The sequence below is a fragment of the Pipra filicauda genome, unplaced genomic scaffold (genome assembly GCF_003945595.2).
Source record: "Pipra filicauda isolate LSUMZ 115617 unplaced genomic scaffold, ASM394559v2 scaffold217_size2002032_pilon, whole genome shotgun sequence".
In the NCBI taxonomy this organism is placed as follows: domain Eukaryota; kingdom Metazoa; phylum Chordata; class Aves; order Passeriformes; family Pipridae; genus Pipra; species Pipra filicauda.
This window is the reverse complement of record NW_024104329.1, coordinates 1,315,273-1,337,334: the sequence shown is the minus strand read 5'-3', so window position 1 is coordinate 1,337,334 and position 22,062 is coordinate 1,315,273. Positions and strand designations below refer to the sequence as shown.

The following is a 22,062-nucleotide window of genomic DNA, read 5'->3' as shown; positions in this document are numbered from 1 at the left end:
TTTACTGAATGCTTTTGTAATCAACATGTTGCAGTATCCTGTTGAATTTTAGCAATGACATATCTTTATTTCAAGTTACTCTGTAGCATCCCTTAAATGATGCTGCTTCACTTCCTTTGTCCCCCTACAGCTCTTCCTGGCTTGCTTTGAGAGTTCACATAGTGCCTTCTAGAACAAGGGTTGATTAACATAACTCATCAGAGGTGGCCCAGTAGTGGCCATTTTGTTGAAACAGTTTTGGAATAAGTCCCTTTTACCAAAATGTGTTTCCTTTGCCACCTAGGAGGCCACTGCCAACATTCTTAGGGAAGTTTTTGCTGGGATGGATGTCTGCCGCCTGGTACTGTTGAGGCTGAAGAGTCTCTTAGCGTGTCACCAGTCAAAGGTCCATCCCAGTCTTCCTGGGTGACTCTCGCTGCTGCCAAAGAGGACTGCCTGTGATGGAGGGAGCAGAGTGCCTCTCTCTGCTGAGCTGTTGCTGAGCTCACAGAAACTAGAAAAGTTGATGCGAAAGTTTTAGTGCATTTATCCTCTCTGAAGCTGTTTGTGTGCCTAGGACAGGCAGTTCCCAGTCTGCAGATTGTTATGAGCTGGGCAACGAGGAATTGGATTGTTGGAAGCTGGGGCAGCATCACTTATGTTTTATGTGAGGCATCTGGTGACAGGTCCCTGTCGAAGGCGTAATGCTGCCTTGCACAGGTGGGCCTGGGCTCTGGTTTGCTGCTGTTACGTGCCAGTAATTTGAGTCAGATGCCCTTGCTGAAAGCTTGAGTTGTGAGCTGGAGGAGATGTCAGCTTTTGAGCTCCTCTGTGTAACTCTCCTTGGATCACATCCTTGCTCTATAGTGTGCTGATGATGTCTTTGGGTTCCTGATCTGTATGTCCTTCTGTCCTTATGCTGTATTTCTGTAAAAAGCACGTTTCATTCCAAACTGTTGCACATGTTCATTGGCCTGTGGCTTTTTTAAAATAATGGCTTACCTTCTCAGTGGAGTCTTTCTGCAGTGGAGGAGAATGACTCCCCCAGTTGCCTGGTATAAGAAGTCCTGGCGATCCCTGCACTATTTTGGCTCCAGGAAACACTAAGAACACACCTCTGAGTGCTTGAAACAATGTCCCATGTGTGACACCTCATTTTACGCTGGAGTCTAACGTGGTTAGTCTGTCCTGTGGTACATTTTGTGGGAGTTTAATAGTCAAGTTTTCTTTCACCTGCCTCAAAGCAGGTGTGTTAAAGGTGGATTGTTCTTAGTGCAGAGACCAGAGTGCAGAGTAATGGGAGCTACTACAGTCCTGTTGGCATTGTGGTTCTCCTCTTGGATTTGATACAAAAGTAATGAATTTTCTGAGTAAGCAGGGAATACCAACCCAAGAAGATTTTTCTGCAAAGCTTTAGTTTCCCAGCCCCCTTCTGCAGAGGGAAGTCTTATGCCAGTTTGGAAGTGGGCAGGGTTCTGAGGCTTCTCTTCAAATACAGTAAGGCACACACTGCCAAAATGCTGGATGTGCAAAGGCTACTTTCAGTGCAGCCTCCAGAAGTTTGTGTCTTTGAGATTCTTCAACAAGGGGGTGGAAGAAAGCTGCTTGTATTCCCTTGTCAAGGGAAAATGCTAGGTGGGAGTGGCTGGTGAAGTGCTCTCTTTACCCTTAGGAAGCTTCCAACAGGCGTATTATATTATTCCCGGCTAATAAAAGTTGTATCACAACTCTAGCTGTTTGCATTGCACATACATAGAAGGCAACAACTCCCTTGCTCTTGAAACAGCCCTGAAGAGGTTGACTGGTGAGCTGTGTCTCTTCTAGCCAGGTCATCCCACAGGTAAACTCACTTGTTGCTTCTGCGTAGTTTGGATTCTGCTCTAAGGAGCACATTTGAGCTACTTCTTATGCATAGAAGGAAAATACGTATTTACGTGTATTTGTACCTGTAACATCTCTGTCACCACATGTACCTGTATGTGGCAGACTGTCCTGTCTGGTGTTCCCAGGTGATGTGGTCATTTATAAAGCAATCATACTGTTTCTCTGTTTAAAACAAAAGCTTAGAAAGAAAAAAATAAGTGACTCTGATAAGCAAAAACAGGTAGCTTTGCTTTCTCCTGTCCCAGTCTACCATTACTATCCCCAGTGGCCTCATCAGTCTTGCTCTTGAAACCTCCTGAGAGGATGTTCTCCTACTCCTCTACTCTACTCTCTGCTCTGAGTTTGACATTGGATTATGTCTCCTCTCCTGACAGCTGAGGTCATGGAAAGCCTGAGGGAGGGGCACTCCTGGAAATGACAGCTCATCTCAGCTTCCCTCAAGGAAGGAGGCTTCCTTCTGTTCTGCAAGGAACAGAAACCTAAGCCTCCCTGGTTGTTTAAAAACCTTCAAGATTGTACAGGTCTCACCCACTCATCCTGTCTTTCAGACCCTGAGTGTGATTTTTTCTTTTGCCACAGCAAAGCCGAAATAAAATGAACAGTGTCACTGTAAAATCGCCCCATTTCCCCATTCTTTTTTGCATGTGCATTTTGATAGAGCTTTCCCCCAGGATGGTGACCATCTTCCCAGTCTCTAAGAAACATGCTTTTCCCTACCACCCCATGTCTGAAGCCAAGATGTGGAGAGAGAAATGAGGAATGACAGACCTGCAGAGTGGAGATGAGGTGTTCGGTCAGTTCTGGGGAGAGCATCTCATTCCATCTCTCCCCACAGCTCAAAAACTGTTGGCTGCCAGGCCCTCTTGGCAAGGATCTGCACTGTAATAGCAGCACTGCTGATGGGCATCTCTCTCGTCCGTGCTCCTCTCTGTCCTGCCTGCCAGACTCCTCTGCTTGTGATCTCAACAGCCTGGGATCCTGGGGAATGAATTCAGGCAGTCCTATTAGTCCTGTGTCGTGGATGCTGACAGTAATACAACTCCAGCAAAATGAGCAGGAGGGTGATGACTGTTTTGCACTCCTGGCATTGCATGGCAGAGTAAGAGGTGTGTTTTGTGGCCTGGGCATTTGGGTATGACCAGCTTGGTCTGTGTTTCTAACCTAAGTTCCTTGTGCTGGTTGGGTGGTTATGACTCTCCAGTCTGAGCCGGAAAAGTGCTGTGCAGCTGCGTGGGTGCATTTCGGGCAGGAGTGCAGTAAGGTCAACAGTGGGACTAAAACAGTATCCGGCTGTGTAGAAGGATGCAAGCATGAATAGAGGCCATGACATGTCAGCTGGGCTTTTCATGCAGTTATTGATACATATGTATTTGTGTGTGTATTTCATGCATAGTTTTGATGCCAGCAGTGTTGGACACTATTGGAGGCAGGATACTGGCTTAGTGGGATAAGGGAGGACATCAGGAATTATGTTCTGAGGTGGTTAATGAAGTGTCCTTGGCAGCTGTTTAAATTCATTTGGATGCTGACCCACAGGCACTGTCCACAGGGTGCAGCCAACCAAATACACACCGTGCAACTCGCTCGTGATTAACGCTGCATCCGTGTAGGCTGCTGAGGAGTTGCCTTTCCTGCCTGCTGAGGTGAGTGCATCCAAGAGAGGGAGCGTGCAGGATGTGGGGTGTGGCACAGCCTCTTGAGAGAGGCGGAAATGAGATGTGGGAGTTGCAAGAGAGGATGTTGCTCAGACCTACAGGTTGTTCCTGGCGGCGGTAATGAGGCTGATGAAAGAAAAACCGAGGCAGAAGTAGATGACATAAAATGTTTGGCATTGACCATTGTTTCTTATCTGTGGCTGGTACTGGAGCTGAATGCAAAAGGAGCAAAGTTCACTTGTTCAACCCAGGTTCTTTTTACTTTTATAGGAAAGGAAACAGCAGTGGGGATCTGGGGCAGTGGAAGGAGTTGTAAGGCAAAGTGCCTGTGGTTTGGTGAAATTTGTCCCTGTAGCTGCAGCATGGAAGTTGTACATTCCTAAGAAGCTGTGGAGTTGTGCTGAAATCTGCAGCATGTTTCACAGATGTCTTTGCTACTGTAGGAGAGGGACAGGTTGAGAGAAAGAAACACCTTTTGGAGATGCTGTGGGAGAAAGATCTGCCGCACAGTACAAATGGGCAAGGTGAAAATGTGTCTGGTACCTCACCCTGGAACGCTTCTGCTCCTATGGGGAAGAAGTTGACAGGAGAAGGTTCAAGCAGATAGTTGCTGTTTTGCACTATTGAAAAAAGTCCTTGGCAGCTCTTTAAATTCCAGTGTATGACTTACCAACATAGCTGGAGTATGAACAACATATTCTTTGACTCCTTCACTAATGAGATCCAGTTAAAACTGGGACTAAGAGTGGTTTGAGGTAGGAATTACTGGGGGAGAGGTTTCTATTTTGTCTGAAGTGCATTGCTGACCTGTTACCTGCCACAATAGGAGCTGTAGTGCCTGCATGGTTATGTTTTCAGGGAGTGCTCTGATCCTCAGTGACCACCATGCTGCAACAATAAAGAAAATACAGGGGAAGGATGGTTTTGGTCTAATTTATATATCTAACAGAGCCAGCTGGCAGATGCCAGCCATGCTGACATTTCTGGCATGCCAGCCAGTGAGCGGGACTTCTGTAGTGCCTGACAAGGCAGGCGTGAGTCATGGCCTGTGAATGTCAGTATCTCTTAATAGCTTTGGTGGAATCCAGAAGGAAGAAATTCATATCCCATATCTCACCCCCACATTGCTCTGGAAACAGAGATGATTTTTCTGTTCTCCTCCGTGGTCACTGTGAGCTCCATGCAGAGCTCCTGGGAGGTGTTGGGGAGCTGTGTGTGCCATCACAGCGGTGTACGGTGAGCACAGAAGCCAGGCACACGGACACATGTGGCAAGCACTGCCTTGGAGCAGCCAGTGCTGGAGCAGGAAGGGCTCTTGGGGCTGTGTGTCAAGTGCTGTGTGCAAGGAATGTGTGTACAGGAAAGCTTTGTTCTTCTGGGTTTGGCTGTTGTAGCACAGAAGGGATGAGTTGAGTCCTTTGTGGAAGTACACCTTGCTGAGGAGTTGAGCTGTGGTTAGTTGCAGGTCCCTCCTTGCTATATGGAGTAGCCTTCTTTCATCTTTGCTGAGAGACTTGGCTTAGGCAAGAGGTCTGCCAGAGGTGAGGAGAGATTTGATGTGGTGTCCGGTGTACTTTGTCCACTTGGAGGGCTTTTGGGAGGACAACTTTCCTGTTACTGGGAGGACCTCTTTCTGTATTTGGGGAGGAAGAACTGTCAGGCTGATTTCTGCATCTTTGAGTGTCAGTTGTCTGTTTTTTTTCCTCCTGCTGAGCTCCTGTGTTCATTCATGGGGAATGAGGCTGTGCTCATGTCAGAGATGGGCTCTGGAGAGCTTAACAAAGGCCTGCTCTGTCCATTGTGCTCTCCCCAGGGCTTCCCTTCGGTGTGTGCAGTGTGTCCTGAGACAGGGGAAAAAAAAGGGAATTTAAACCACATGCTTACACCAGGACAAAATCCTGGTTGCTGATGTCACTGGACTGTTCGCCCTCAGGCACTGGAGAAGTGTGGATCCTGGCTCACAGGTGTGCTGCAAGAAGGGAGAGGGAAAAGCAGACAGTTGCAGAGGGAAACTTCTGCTTTTGTTGGTGTCACAAGCTTTACTTGGGCTACAGGTATGCATGTGGAAGAAAACCTTCTTGGGGGAAAAAAGTTTTTAGGGAAAAAAGGAGGGGGCGGGAAGCCAACTTAGATGAGAGCAGTGAAAGTATCCAAATTAAATCATTGTAGTTACATAATTCTTATCAACAGTATATTTAGTAGTGTGTAAGTGGGAAATTGGTTTCCCTGGATCAGCAGTGTCCTCACAGATTTTTACGTTGATAACCCTGTGTGGTTAGCTCGGGTCTGCTTTCCCTGCATCAGCCTGACCAAATAGCCTTTTTTGTTTCCCTGAGTCTGGGCACAGGTTACCGAGTCCAATGCTGCTGCTGTGTGCCCATCTACCCCTGCAGTGAGAGGTGTCTCTGAGCAGTCAGTGCTGGAATACTCTGTCATCTGAGATCAATAAAAGGAGGATATTTTCAGTGCCAGAATTGACGTGGTTACTTCCAGCATGAATTTTAGAGTTTAATCTAAATTCTTCAAAAAGTAAGAGGTGAGTTTTGTTTTCTGGGTTCCTCTATCCCTTTGTATCCTAGAGGGACCTCACTTTCACAGTGGGCATTTAGTACTGAAGGTAGTTACTCAGTTTCTTTAGAAACTTTTGACTTGTGTTGTTCCTGGATTTTCTCTTGGGTATGTTTTGCTTTTAATATTTAAGGACTTACTCAGTGTCTTAAATAACCTACAAGCGAGCCATGCTGTGGATTGCTTTTCCCCTCCTGCTCACTAATGGCATTGGATGAATTGAAAAATGGATAATAAGTCTGCCCAGTACCAGATGTTTGCCATGCTCCTCTTACATGCAGAGCAAAATGCTCTGCTGCTTTCTGCTGAGCTCAAAGAAGTAATCTGAATGCTGGGTATGTGCCAGCTCCATTTTGAGAGACTCCTGAGGGAACAAAGTACGTGGTTTCTCCCATCTCCTGAAGCCTTTTTGAATCTTCATGGTATTTGATGGGTAATCCAGGGTAAAATGTACTATAATAGAATGTAGAGTGGACTACTTTTAGCCTTTAAAATTTTAACCTTTAAAATAACAGATCAGATGAGACTTGAAAATTGACCTCCAAGGGGTGGGTGTGGGGAGGATTAAGTTTCAAAGTAAGTTAGACTTTCCTTTATTGAAACTTGCTCATAGAGTGCTAAGGTAACATGAAGGTGGGTACTGGAGAAATCCCCTGCAGGATTTTCCTCCTTTGTTTGAAGTCCAGCTAGTTTGTGCTGGCATCTGTTAGAGGAACCCTTTTGCAGTTTCTTTTTCCTGGCAGCTCTAAATGCAATGGATGATACACTGTTGTGGTTTAATCCCAGCCAGCAATTGCATACCATGCAGCCAGTCACTCCTCCCTCATCCCCCTACCGTCGTGGGATGGGGAGGAGAATCAGTCAAAAAAATATAAATAACATTTATAGGTTGAGATAAGAACAGTTATCAATTGAAATAAAGTAAAATATAACAATAATAACAATAGCAATAAAAAGATGAGTGAGAAATAAACCCCAAGAGAAACAAATGGTGCACAGTACAATTTCTCAGCCCTTGCTGACTGATGCCCAGCCCATCCCCCAGCAGTTATCAGCGGCTCCAGGCCAACTCCCCTCAGTTTCCCTATTGAGCCTGATGTTCTGTGGTATGGAACATCCCTTTGCCCTGTTTGGATCAGCTGTCCTGGCCATGCTTCCTCCGCTCTTGTGCACCTCCTCACTGGCAGAGCGTGGGAAACTGAACAGTCCTTGATCTGGAGTAAGCACTACTTAGCAACAACGAAAACATGGGTTTGTTATCAACATTGTTGTCATACTGAATCCAAACCACAGCACTGCACCAGCTGCTAAGAAGAAAACGGACTCTCTCCCAGCCAAAACCAGGACATACACTGAGACAGACTTGCCAAAGTTTCTGTACTGGCTGTTGCTCTGTACCCTTCACGAAGAGCTGCCCTTTGTGTGTTTATTTGAAGGAGCAGAGAGGACCCGAGCAAGCCCAGCTCCCGGGCCTCTGCCTGGAACCGGTGGAGTGAGGTGTTTCAGGGAGGTAGTTGATGACTTGGGGCTGGGGGATTTCTGCAGAGCTTATTGGTGTGTCCTCTGGGGTGAGGGACTTTTTTTATCTTTTCTCCTGCCCCCAGGAGGGGTGAAGGGCCAGCAAGCAATTGCCTTGAGGGCAGCCCTTGCCTCCCGGTTGTTTATTCACTTGCTGGTGCCTCCCTGTCAAGTTTGCAGGCTGGTCCAAAAAAAGCTGCATAAATGGTTTGGTGGAGTTACTAAAATGTGCTACACAAGAGCAAGGCGGAAGGGGAGGAATCTTTTATTTTTGGCTGGGAGTTGTTTAATTTTACTGGAAGAACGGCCCTTTTCAAGGCAGCCTTATGCAGCGTGGAATGAGCGTTGTTTCCAGCACTGCTCCTACAGCAACAGGAGAGAGACAGCTCCTATGAACTTGGACTTACAGCTCCTGGAAATGAAATGTCATTTAATTTGTCCGTGACTGTGCTTGATATTTGATCTCACTCCAATAAAGTGTTTTTAGCTGTGGAGAGGAATATAGCTCCTCAAAGCATTCAGTGATTGCTTGAAAACACTTCCTGAGACAAGGATATTGGGGATATATATAAGGACTGATGGTCAGAAGAGACTTCTTGGCCATTCCTGGTGCTGCTGTTAGTGAAGTGGGTATTTCCAGGTGTGAGAGTGTTCCCACATGAGTAGGCTGTCCTTGGTAGGAAGGGAGGCTTCTGAAGGTGTCACCGGTATCTCCAGCTGCCATGATGAGGTGAGAGCTGCTGTTGCCCTCTTCTGTGGCTGCGTGATGTGGCTGATGACACTTTTCTGTCAGTGTGCTAGGGCACTGCAAAGTGCACTGCCCCTTTCCTGGGACTGCAGGTACCTGCTCCGTTGCTGACATGCTCAGAGGTTTTCTCTGGCATGGCTGATGCCAGACCCGAGCTAATCATCAACATATCTGAAACAGTAAGAACATTAACCTTAGTTTCCACTGTCAGATCCCTTGTCAGCTACTTTTAATATATGATCTTTGCAGAGCTGAAATTGAGGCAAGCCTGGGAGATATCTGTGGGATGATTCCAGAGACTTTTACTTTGCTCATTTGTACCACAGAAAGTGAGAAGGGGAACAGCCTACTCAAAGCAAAACAAGTTTTGTACATAAGCTAAAGCTGGTGTGGGTTTTTATGCACCTCTTGCTTTATGCTTTCTGTGCTCAGGTGTCTCGGGCACAGGCAAGGCAGTGCTAACAAGTAGCTTGAAAACTTTGCATCTTACAGCTTTGTGTTCTGCATTGGTCTTCCAGAGGACAGAACAGCTTGGCAGATGATTTGTAGGAAACAAAAATGCAATGACCCTGAAGCCAAATTTTGAGTGACTGTGCACTAGCTAAAATGCAGCACATGTTCTTTGGTTAGTCTTTGCCCTTAGTTCAAACCACTGTGTAAAATCCCAGCTCTTTGTACAGAGTGAAAAAATTGTTATCATTGCTGCATTATTTGCAGAGCGCTTTGAGTTCATGTACAGAGTTGCCTGAATAGGCTTTTCGGAGGCTGGGAGGATTTTTGTCCTCCCAGGACTTTTAGTGCTTGTTGACTTGGTCCTAGTACTGGCATAGCTACAGGGAAGGGAGGTTTTGTGAGCACTCCCTGAAAACACTGAGGACCCAGTGGCTTCACTTCTGAGAGCTGAGCTGGAAATGAATGTGATGAATAGAAAGATAATGAATAGGAAGGGATCAGGCAGAAAGCTGATTCTGCACAAACTGTTTTATTTAGAATTGTGGTTTAATGCTACTGGTAAGTTCTCCAGCACAGACAAAGCCCTGCTTAAAAAAGAAAAGAAAAAAAAAAAGGAAAAAAAAACCCAAACAAAGAGAACCCCACAATGCCCATGAGCAGAGTTGGGAAAATAGAATTTAAAATACCAATAGCAGGCTGCACTGAAGAGTTTGTCTTGTCTGTTGGCTAACCCTGACCTATCTGAACTATTGCTCCTTGTTGTGTCAAACTCTCATTGCTATGAGCTCTCTGCAAACACAGCCAGGCTCTGATTTCTGGTGTTTCGAGTGAGAGAAAAGAGACGGTTATTGTTCCTCTCCTCAGTTCAATGACTAGTGAAGTGGTTCCTGTGTATAAATAGCATAAAGTGCTTTGGGATCCTTCAGGATAAAGGAGGCCTTATGAAATACAAGAGGATGTTGTTTGACGCAGAAGGAGTTCCCCTTGGTCGCGCAGTGTGTGCTGGTCTCTGGCCTGCCTTCCAGCTCCTCCTGAGGACTGGGTGCTTGGAGGGTCTGTTCGCTTCCCTGCTTATCCACTTCTGGGAGCAGAAAACATGGGCTTTCTGCTCTCAGGATGTGGCTGGCTGCAGGTTTTGTCAGGACCAGAAAGGCCTATGAAGAGTTTTTTGTTTGCTTTGTAGTGCAATGGTGCTTGAGTACAGACACATGCAGTCCCAGGCACACTTGATCACTCTTGTCTTTCTCTCTCATGCCTTTTTTTCCTTAATGGTTGTAAAATTGGTTTTATGCCAAGGTCCCTTTTATCCTCAAGGATCTCGAAGCCAGGCATTGCCTCACCCAGGTTTGGATAACCCCCTCATAAAACACTTAATTCACAGGTATGTGGGTGGTGCTGAACATGTAAATCCTTGTTGAATTTGAAATTTACGCTTATTGTTATTTATGCTTCAGTAAGCCCCTCCCCTGGGGAATAAATAGTCTTGAAAATATGAGTGGAGGGGCTGAGTGCTCTTATCCTGAGAGATAGCTCTTATCTCAAAGAGCAGGCAGCTCTTTGCAGGTGCATTAGGCATGCAGTTCCTCTCTGGATACCTGGCTCTCATCAAACTTAGCAGGAGTTAAGGGTCTCTGCATCTCTCTTGAGGGGTCTATTCAAAACACAGCAGCTTGATCCACAGTAGAAGAAAGGAGGGATTTGGCAAGGATCCCGAGGGGTGACAGCAGGACCGTGATGTATCTGTGGAGATGTTGCCTAGACCGAGAGAGTGTTGAGATGAGATCCTCCAAAACTCCCAACATGGAGACTCATCCTCTCTCAGTTCTTCAGAAAAGTGCTCTCCCAGTCAAGAGGTCAAGATGTCAGGGAGAAGGGGTTTTGACCAAAATCCATTCTGTGTGTCTGCCCCCACAAGCTTAAATGATAATTCCTTAGAAGGAGCTTTGCCTCACTGGATGTCTGACTTGTGTTTTGCATTCTCTCCAGCCCTAGAGGCACAAGTACATTGACTTTGCAGCATGTTCCAACATGCTGAGAGAGGAAGCAAAGCGATTAGCTCTGCATCCTTCTGGAAGGCCAGGAGTGTGGGAGCAGTATGAAGCAGATGGATAAATGGTAGGGCACAAGGGCCTCACGAGGAGAGTTTGTGCTCAGCCTCAGGAGGATGCTTCAGAGCTATTGCTTGCCTTGCAGGTGACTGTGCTGCTTGTGCTTTCCCTCTTCTCCCCAGTTCCTTGGAAAGTTCCCTTGTCCGATCTTTAGTTAATGATTCCAGGAACTTTGTTTGGCATGCTTCTCAATGGCTCAAGTGCTGAGATTTTCACAGTTTCTCTCAAGAGATGTTTTTGTGGTCTAGAAGCTTTTTTATAATGTGAATCAACAGGTTTCGGTCTCTTATTGGCATCATTTTTCATGGGGAAAATCAGCAGGGGTAATCCAAGCTGATTATAAATGAAGGTGTGTAGCCCATACTGTGCTAGGTGAAGGCCTGCAGGAACCCCTCCTTGAAAATAATAGGAAGTTAAAATGGTTATGAATTATTAAATTTGATCTGTTAATAAAAAGTACCTACTTTCTCTTCCCGGGTGGTTTTCAAAAACTCCATTATCGCACTCAGGCAAGTCAAGAAGTATTACTGCTTCCATATCTCAGTATGGGCAGCAGATAAGAGCTTAAGCCTTAGGCTGTGAAGTTAGTTAGTGTCAGGGTGTAGATCAAAGGATCATTAATTCAGTATCCAAAAAGACAGGCTAGGGAGGAATAATTGCTATTCTCTTCCCCTCATGATATTGCTACCTGCAGTGCCAATGGAAACAGACTGCAGGGAGCCTGCCTGCTGTAGGATGAAGGTGAGATGGATGAGGTTGGGGCACTACAAACAACTGCAGAAAGTTTGGGACCCTCTATTTCTAAAGCAGGGGAAAGAGAGCATACTAGAGGCCATTTTCCAGTACAGCAGCCTTATGCAGCCTGGCTGCCTCCACAGAAATGACAAGCCATGGGATGACACACCAAGGTTAGAGGGATGGAATGCTAGCAAGGGCCCTCAGCCTGTTGGTTTGCAATGTGCTGGGTACACTGGAGCACACTTGAAGTCTTAGAGAGAGGAGCCAGGGGCTCCTGAGGTAATAGGAGCCAACAGGAAAACACCAGTGAAAGACCTCAAAGGAATTAAGGTGTGTTCCTCTGAAAAGGTGACATGTCCAACAGCCCAAGTAAAGTGTGTCTGCTCCAATGCACTCAGCATGGGCAACAAACAGGAAGAGGTGGAAGCCACTGTGCTGCTAGAAGGCTACCATCTACTTGCCATTGCTGAAACTTGGCGGGATGAATCCCATGACTGGAGTATGGCTATCGATGGCTGCAGGCTGTGAGGAAGGAGAGGCAGCAGGTTGCCCTGTACCCCAAGAAATGGACAGTGTGTGAAGAGCTGGCTCTGAGCAGGTGAATAGCCGTGAGCAGGTCAAAAGCCTGTGGGGAAGAACTAGAGACAGAGGCAACAAAGGAGACCTTGTGGTTGGTGTTCACTACCGGCCACCCGAACAAGGGGAGCCTGTTGGTGGGGCCTTCTTCCTCCAGCCACAGGAGGCATCACACTCACAGGCTCCTGTCCTGCTGCGGGACTTCAACCACCCCGGTGTCTGCTGGGAAAGTGGCACAGCGAGCTGTCCATGATTCTATGACAAGTGTAGTAAGGTTGTAGAGAAATAACTCCTGTTCAGACTGAAGGCACCTTTGTGTGGCTTCTTGTTTATCTGAAGGAGATGCTCTGCATTGACGCTGTGAGAGTGAGGCCTTGCTCTAGGATGAATGGCAGTGATAGATGAACTCAGGATAGCCGTTTCCAGCAGAGCCTGCCATGATGCTTGGGAACTGTGTCTTGATTGTACTTGGGCAGGGATAGAGGCTGAAGAAGACTGATTTCCTAGCACATTTTTGCTTTGCAGGGACCCTGCTCTGCCTTGTGCTCTATATTTTAGGGCCTGTAGGCCCTTGGAGCAGGGGATGGATGTGTACAATGAGCTCTGGTACCATCTGCCCACCACTTTTCTCTTCCTGGGCAGTTCCCATGGGAGGGGTAGGAGCAGTGATCACTTCAAGGCACTAACACCAGCTAGGGCTTCACACTGCACAGAAGGGTCATCTTCCTAAGTTTTCTCATGGAGTTGCATTCAGGCCTTTTGCACTAGAATGAGCTGTCATTGTGTGTACACAGCCTTGACAGGATGCAGCAGTAGATATAAACCTGTTCTGACAGCTTTCTACCAGCAGAAGATTTTCATATTCTCCACTGCTGCAGTCTGGCTCTTTGCTGTTATCCAGTGCATGCTTTGCAGTTTAATCAAATGCATTCACAGGGTGTATTCTGAAATCACGTGGTCTCTATTTAAAGGACTTGATGGCAAAGCGTATAATCAAATATTGATTCCCTGAATATTCTTCGACATAGTTCATGATTCTCTGCATCTCTCTTCTTTTCTTCTCCAGCTTTTTGCTTTCCTGAATCCACAGCAGACCAGAGCCAGCAAGAAGAGAGGAGGTGGAAGAAAGCACTTGGAGAGAACTGAACATTTGCACTGGTGCTGTAAGCTGCTTTGGTGGTAAAAGGTCAGTGTCAAGACTGTTGATCCATGAGGGCTCTCACTTTAGGGTGAATAATGCCACATGGCATAAATTTGAGCTCTTCACCTGCAAACTTTAGAATTCCTGCCCTGGGAAGGCTTTGCTTAAATGACGTGTAGCTGCTTTCTGGGCTGGTGAGTTGATACGCTGCCGGAGGCCCTTTCTGAGGATGTTCAGAGGGTTAAGTAAAGTAGCAATGGTAATGTTTTCATCTTACAGAGAGGGAACTTAAGAGAGCTCATGCTTTCGAAGGCTGGACTTTAACCTTGCTGGAGAATGAGATCTTCGGTCAGTTTGCTGAAGATTAAAGTTATTGGCCCACACCTGCACTGCACATACCAAGGGGAGGACAACTACATTGCTAATGCCGGCCAGAGTTGTCAGCCCAGCTCAGACAGGCTCCAGTGGAACGTTTCCCTCCAGGCCAGCAGCATACCCAGTGGGTGTATTAGGGGGCTGTACTGGTGGGGGGCTGCGCCCCTTGGGGTGCTACTTTTGTAGCAGCATGGGTGCAGTGGGATTTCCTGCAGCCAGTCTTTCTTGTGTGCACGGGCAAGGAGGTTAGAAGTTCTCCAACTTCTGGCATGTGAGTTATCTGCGAAATAGATGTCACTGATGTGTTGGATACCAATTTTCTTGCTATCACTCAAAAATCAATACTTAAAAATAATGATGCTCCTAATGGCCTGGAAGCTATTTCATTTGCTTTGGCATTGTTTCTTCCCCATCTGTCAGATGCTGCTTTAGGGCAGGTTGTGCAGAAAATGCCTGCAGGCCTGGCTTTCTTTGCTGTTTAATTAAGTACTGTTACTGTGCAAGTTGAGGCAAATGCACCAAGCAATGTCTGGGATGACTAAATGAATGTCTAGCCAGCAGGAGAGTGTGTGTGTGTGTCACGTGCTTTCTGCACTGGGATGTGGGTGTGTGCCTGTATGTACCTTTGGGCCTGCAAATAAAAATACAATGGGGTGGTGTGGGACACCCAGTGCAAGGCCTGCCACTGAAATTTTACGTGGCTCAGCACAATGAAACAGCTGTTTGTGCAGTGCTTGTGTTCCCAGGTGCTCAGCACCCAGAACTGGAGCCAAACTGCTCAACTTCTGATGAGCTCCCTGTTGTCCAGTTTGTCCTAAGGGTTCAATCACAGTAGGATGAGAGCCCAAGAAAACCAGACCATGGAATGGTTTCACTTTTGAAGTGATCCCGGCCTTGCCTGGCACTCATGCACTGTATATTCCTACCCAGCTAGGAGGTTGTGCCCGGCAGTCAGACAGGGCAGGATGAGCTCACTCTTTGTCTTTTTTTGAGATGTTTATGTAGGTGGATCATCCTTTGCTCCTTGCTCCTCATGTAGATGCTTCAGTGGTACCCCATTCTCTTGTACTTCATTACTAACATCTCTCAATCTCTGATGTATTTGAACTAGCAAGCCTCATAAATGATTGTCAAAATGGCTTTGCCAGACAGTCCTCTCATAAGTATGGATTTTGCTAAGCCCAGAAGAGTTCGCTTTCTTTCAGCCAGTTTACTGGCTGAAGTAGTCTGTTGGCAAAAGCACTTCTGAGTCAGTGAAATTGTGTTGGTGTAGGGCTTTTGCCAATTTGCCAGGCACCTGGAGCCTGTCATGCCTCACAGATGGCATTCCTCTGTCAGCAGGGCTTCTCCGTGCAGATCCTTATAACATCACTGGATTTAGAGGAAGATGAAGGTCCTGCACTGGGGAGGAAGAGCAGAGGCAAAGATCAGACTAAGGGGCTTGCCCAAGTCCATGCACAAAGTATGTGTCAGAGTGGAAAATTGGATTCAAGCTGTTCAACTCCCAGTTTCTTGAATTAATCTTCCAATTGTTACCCCTCCCTTTCATCTGTAGGTTCTGTCACATTGAGTTTGTCCTTATTTTTTCTTCCCAGCTTTGTGTATTTTGTTTTCCTTAGAGGATTATTTCTCCTTATCACTTACATTGAAGTGTGTGTGAGCATAGCAGGAACCTGTTGTTGTTTCTAGTGAATTCACTTTCACAGCTTGTATACTGCAATTGCTTGCTTAAATTTAGCTTGCTGATGAAGCTACTGTCTGTCAGACTGGACCAAGTGAACTTCATTATGGAAGTGCTTTTAGTCTTCTAACCACTTTTTCAGTTAGCAAAGTGCTTCCCATTATGAAGCTCATGTTTAAGTAATATGTTTTTATGTGTTTGTAAATACACCCCTGTGGCAGAGCTTGCCACTTTCTGTTCCTTGGAGAGCTCATTCATAATTACCGATGTGATTCAGAGTAGATCTTTGCCTCGGTGTTTTAAAATAGAATGTGTTAATTACTGTTACTGCTTCTTGTCTGGTTTCAAGAGTGATTCATATCACTTCTGAGGGTCTGTTACAAGGTGACGGAAGGCAAGAGACCGTGATTACTTCATTGAAGTCAGGATGAGGCCTCCCCGTATTCACCCCGGTGCTGTGGCGCAGATCAACACCTCTGTGCTTTTTGGGACCATGAGGTTCAGAGCCTGTAGTTACCATAAGCCTGGGAGGGAGATTGTGGCTCCCCTCTCCATTGCCTGGGTTCTTTGGGAAAGGTATTTCACTGTAGTTTCCTGCCCTCACTCGCTTTCTCTGAAGACCAGGATATCTCCCTAAAGCCTATCTTGGTAGGTGATGGGAGGCAGCAGGCACTCTGAGGCAAGGAGTACAAAAACATGACTTCCAAAAAGAGGGTCTAGAGAGAGCTGTTTCCCTGAATAGCTTACTGGGTGAGTCATATAGCAAGCAGAGGCAGCCAGTGCCATCAGCTCTGCTCCTGGCTCGGAAGGATAGATTATACAGGAGACAGCCCTGATTGCTTTCTGATTCATGGCCTGCCATCCCTGGTGAATCACCCTGCTTTATAAACCTGCTGTTCTCTGCCAGCCCTCTGGAAAGAGGCAGATTCTCTGACAGCAGCAAAGCCAAGCTGCCTGAAAGATCTGTATGCAGCCCTGGGTGGAGCAGGACCTGCAGTCCTGGGGGGATTTCAGACTCTCGTCTGAGTGCAGGTGCAGTCTCAGCTGTGTGTTTGCTCAGTCCTCACCAAGAAAAGGATGCAGTTGTGACTGGGATTTCTGCACTCTTGGATCAGAAGGAGGGACAAGTTGGTGTCCTTTGCTAGGGCACAGCATCTGCTCTATGGCAATATGTGGAAATACCTGTAGTTGCTTTTTTTAGCGGGGGATGTACTTTGAGGGGAAGGAAGGAAGGAAGGTTTCTAAAATCCTTGGGAGCAAGAGGGTAACTGGGTCAAGGAGCCAGCCCAAGGACAGTAAGCCTTGTTACTATCCCCTTGCTATCACTGATAGGAATCAGGGTTGGTCTCTGCGGACCTGCAGTGCATATTCCTCTATATATAGCCCTGATGTTAGAAGGGGTAGGCAAAAGACTTGCTACTAGAGGGCATCTCTCAGGTCTGGGCTGAGGTACCCTTTGGGTTGTGCTGGCATGTGTGGCTGTGGGAGCCTGCCTTGCTGCTGCCATTCTTGTTCTGTGGCTAAATGAAGCCTCTGGGAGCTGTAAATCTGTCACCTTCCATGAATGTTGTGTTCCCGAGGTGTCTTGGCATCAAGAATTTGCAAGTCTGTTCAGTACATGAAGTACCAGCAGCATCCATTCCTTCCCATGGCCCCGGGCCCTTTTGTGCTGCAACATGGTAATTAATCTGAGCATTGCTGGAGGTTCTGATCTCTTCTGAAGATAACTCTGCAGAGTTGTTCTTCTTGATCTGTGCCACCATCTCAGAGCTGCTCCCTTTGCTGGTGAAACGGCCTTCTGCTGCCAACTGCTGTTGCCAGATGTTATTCTAGAGAAAAATGTTTTGTTGTGAAATGGTGATGGGGGGGACAGGCATGGGTGGGACTGCTGGCATGTTCTCACCCTTGCCTTCCCTGTTAGCTTCATTTGTTAGTTTCTAAAGCAGAGGCCTGGCTGAGGTTTAGGAGTGGGCTGGCATACAGCAAAAGGAAATGATTTCCTGCAAATAAAATACAATGATCCTGCAGAATGGGCAGCTGCAGTTCCCAGCCTAGGTTCTGGCTCTAAAGCCAAAGCTTAGCAGTGTGGTGGCAGAGATAATACTGACAATCACCTGATGTGCAGCCTGGCTGTGCATACAGATTGCTTACTTTCTTTGCTGTCAGGTGTTTTACCAATGTAGATAAGTGTCTGTACTGCATGGCTGGGTTGCAGCTGCAGTGGGTCCCTGGAGGGAGCTTACATCACTTGTGGAAAGAAGTTTTGTAATCTAAGTAAGCGTGAACTCGGTTACCTCTGGAAAAATGGAGAGGCTGTTTGCCTGCCTGCTTCCAGGGAAACTACTGTTTTAGGAAAACATTTTGCTCTGATATGGGTGCACAATTTTTGCATCATTCCCTGATGGCTGCTGGGGAAGGAAAGGGATGATTTTTTAATTGAATGCAAGTGGTGTGAATTTGGTTGCACTTCTGTATCCTGCCTCACACAGATGATGCCACCGGTGATAGTCTAGGCAGTGCCTTTGTCCTGTCTGCCTGGTTAGGCAGTGGTGAGAATTTTTTTTTTTTTTGAGAGGTTTAGACCTTCTGAGGTCTGAACAACAGGCAGTGAAGTGACATGGAGCTGCACTTGCTGCAGACCTGCTTCTGAGAAACCTGCTCAAGAGCAGCAGATCTGTAACACTGGGACTGACTCACAATGAACTCCCATTTGTTGTGTATCTGCAGGGGTGTTTTATACTGTCAGATCAGCTGAAGCCAGTAGTTATGTTTCTTACTCTTAGGAGCTGGGACAGCTGCCCTGGGAAGCAGCTAGCCAGTGAGAAGGGCCATGAGGAGTAAGCAGTGAAGAAGAGAATTAATTACTCCAACATACTGCTGGGGTTCAAAGAGGATAGGACATTTGAACTTACAACACGTACGTTCCCAGTTACAGTTGTAAAGTTTAAAAATAGCCCAAACTTAGAGAAGGATCTATTTAAGGGAGTCGTAACTAATACCAGTAAGAAAATAATATTCTTTGGAGACAGGTTATTCTGTAGATATCAAAGACAGAGGTTTCTGTTGCCGCCTTCAGAACAGCAGTTACAGGTGATAGTCAGGAGCCAGATTGGATTTTCTGGAGAACAGGTCTGGGATTTTATTTATTTCAGTTCAAATAGGAAGAAGTGAATGTGGCCTCTACTGAAGTTTCCACAGTGTAATGTTGATCACAGTTCATGGTTTTGGCATGACCACTCAGTGGTGGGTCTGATCATTCCACTGGAGGTATCGATCTAAAGAAAAATTATTCTCCAGAAGTGACAGCAGGATGGAGAGAGAAGAGGAGGATGAAGGCAGTACAGGGAGGCCACATGCTGGTACTGTCTGCCTCCCTTTCACACTGTACAAGGTCTTATGTGTTGTAGGTCACCCAAATGGATATGGGAGCTCTTTATTTAAACAAGCACTGTCCTGCATCCCTGAAGTCAGTTGAATGGCTTTCTTTAGCAGAAGATTGGAGGTGTTAGTTCTTGCAGGAGGGGAGTAATAACAATCGCCTTTTGGCAGAAGCAATGTGACGAATGACTGATTCAAGATCTTATCTCTTTTATTACTATTATTAACAACAACAACAACAACAATAATAATAATAATTTTCCCCCCACAGGACCCCTCTGAGCCAGAAAGATGCGTGAGTATACAGAAAAGAAGGAAACATGTGGGACCATCTGTCTGAAGTACTTGCTCTTCATCTTCAACTTCTTTTTCTGGGTAAGAAACTTCAGTCTGTTTCAGAGGCACTGAGACGGCACTGCAGTTTTGGTGTCAGGGGCACAGAAATCTTGGCCTTGATGAAGTCTTTGTCAAGAAGTGCTGATGTCAGTAGGACACAGCTTTTGTCCTGTGGGTTGAAGTCGTGTCCCTTAGGATTGCTTGCCCATGCTATAGAAGCTGTGGTTTGATGCTCTCTGTGGTTGTTTGTAGGTCATGTTATCAAATACAGAAAATAACAGGAAGCCTGAAAATAATCTTCATTTTTTCACCTGGTTTACTTTTTCTAGGATCCTGAGGGCTCCACTACCTTGCCATTCCTCCTCTCAAAATGGCAGAGAGAGTCCTGGCAGTGAAGTGGGACAGCTAGAGCATGAATAACACACACCTTCTTGCAGCTGGTCCACACTACAGCTTCTTACAGTTATGCTTTCCACCAGAAAAGTTACTGATGCCAAAGGGTTGTATTTTACTTTGGTGCGTGGGACAGAGCATTAGAGTGTCCAACTCAGATGTTTAAGAAAAACTGTCTGAGCTTACTAGAAGCTGCATAAAACCGTCTGGAAACACAAGGCTTGCAAAGAGAGAGGGGGCTGCTAGGAGTGTGGTTGGTTTCTCTGTGTTCATTTTCTGCAAAGTTTAGAGTTTAACCATCCTTTAACGTAGATCATCTTTGGCTCAGCTTATGGAGCTGAGACTCATTTTGGTGTCCCTGTCCAATTGCTCTGGGAGGTGAGGAAGTTCATGCTTCAGAAACCCTTCATGTGCTTGCTTCTCTCCCTTCCCAGCTGGCTGGTGGGGCCGTGATGGCAGTGGGCACCTGGACCCTTGCTGAGAAGAGTGACTACATCAGCCTGCTCTCCTCCAGCACATATTCCGCAACTGCTTATATTCTGGTGGTGGCTGGGGTGGTGGTCATGGTTACTGGCATCCTTGGTTGCTGTGCCACCTTCAAAGAGCGTCGGAATTTGCTGAGAGTGGTAAGTTTCGTTTGGTAGTTTTGTCTGGGGGAACAGCTTGGTTGTGTTGTGCACCAACCTTATTTGTTTGTCCTGGACCAAAAACCACTGAGGCCTCCAGCTCCTGACAGCAGTGCTGTCCTTGTCCCAGGGGGCAGGTTTTGCTGCAGAGCATTTCCTTTCATCCACACAAAGAATGTGCTGCATGGTTCAAAAGTACAAAGTATAGCTGTAAAACCTGTGCTTTGTGTAAGAATGTCTATTTGAAACTATTCAAAATCTTGTGGCTTTTGTCTCCTCCTTCTTTCCTGCCCATCCTGTATTCTCTTTTGGAAAATGGGAAGGAAGAGGAAAATATGAGAGACCTGTAGCAAAACTAGCTTTTAATGACAGTAGGTTCAAGCCAGATTAACACACTTCTTCACTTGGCTGTCAAAAATAAGAACGTTTCCAATATTTTCTTTAGTTGCAAAAATATTATTTTAGTTTTACTTCCACAAAAAAAAAAGCCATACTGTTTTGATAATCTGCTGCTTCTTTTACACCTTTCTCTGTGTTACTTCCTGAGCTCCCTGCTCACCCATCGACACTGAAGTTTTTGACCAGCCCTGAGATTTCTATTTTGCTCCCTCCCTCTCAAATATCCCCTTCAGTCTGGAGTGCAGCACAGTCATTTTAGTGTCTGGGCTACAGTACTGAGAGCAGTGACTGAAATAACAATCGGTGGCTCTTGGCTTTCACAAGTACAGAAAAAGATACTTCAGCAGCTCTTCACCAGCTCCCTCCTTTGCAAATGCTCGTTCACCCGACTGTCTCATTTCTCCTCTTTTGTTTGGATAGAGGAGCAGAAATAGAAGCTGTGAGCAAGCCTTATGCTTGTACCACTGCTGTGAAGACCTGATAATCCCTGTGAGAGGCAGAGTAGGGCCAGGAAGGGAGAATAAAATTTAGAGGGGACACAGTGAGTGCATTGCTGATGCTGTTCATTAGCCTCCTGGTCTGCAGCAGACTGTTTTGGCCTTGCTTCACTTGCTCTCGATGCCAAAGAGATCTCCCTTTGTCTTTTTCCCTCAGCCAGAAGCTAAGTATGAAAATCCAGTGGGGTTTTCTTTGTCATTTGCCATAGAAAACTAATAATTGTCTCTTGGGAACAACAGGTCACTCTGTCTCCTTACACCACGGGTCCTTTCAGAGTGGCGGGTCGTGACAGGCCTATTGTCTCTTCTTGCTTGTGCTCTGCTTTGGTTGCTGTGAGTAATCTGAGATAGGGCTGTACTTGCCAGGGCTGGGTGAGCCTGGCTGGGGGCCTTTGCCAGCTCTGAGCTCAGACAGTAATCCTGACAGCTTCACTGTCACCCCAGGGTCTGTGCCAGTCGGTCCCAATTTCTCTCTGTACAAGAGACCCCTGTAAATATGGGAGGGAGCGGCACTCTGCTCTCCCCAGTGCTTTCTTTTTGCTTTTAAAAATGGATTTTTGACAGCTTTGGGTACTGTTTGTAAAATACATATCTGGTATTTAGTTTGTTTTTCTGTTGAAGACTTGGGAAGCTGTGAATTTTTTTGCTGCCTTCTATGTCGCTATGAGTTTTATGGGCCCACTTCAAGGCTTTTCATAATATTTCATTGCTCATCACCCACAGCTGTACTGCTGTTTTTATGACATTGCTTATTTGCCTTTGTTAATTAAGTGCTCTGCTGAGGCTTGGGCAGCAGATGTGGAGTTTCTCTGGCTCCATGAGCAGGCACGGCAGTGGAACTGCGGCCTGACTGGCTGTGATGCTGCATTCCAGCTCTTTATAAGCAGACCACTACTATGTTACATATCAGTCAAGATGCAAACAGGAGTCTCATCAAATAGACCCATCAAATAGAAGACCTTGCATATAAAGAGGGAAGGTGGCTTTCTTCTGGATTGTCCCCTCACAC

General features: G+C 46.3%; 1 protein-coding gene across 2 annotated transcripts in view; it reads left to right on the top strand.

Annotated features, from left to right (window-relative positions):
* The window catches only part of CD151 (CD151 molecule (Raph blood group)), a 34,898-nt gene that overhangs the window by 1,267 nt on the left and 11,569 nt on the right, over positions 1-22,062 (top strand). For both annotated transcript variants that reach the window (XM_027727691.2, XM_027727690.2), the window contains exons 2-4: positions 13,294-13,413; positions 19,074-19,177; positions 19,966-20,157. In XM_027727691.2, the coding sequence (XP_027583492.1) occupies positions 19,094-19,177; positions 19,966-20,157 (276 nt within the window). In that variant the 5' untranslated portion in view covers positions 13,294-13,413; positions 19,074-19,093. The remainder of the gene's footprint in view (positions 1-13,293; positions 13,414-19,073; positions 19,178-19,965; positions 20,158-22,062) is intronic.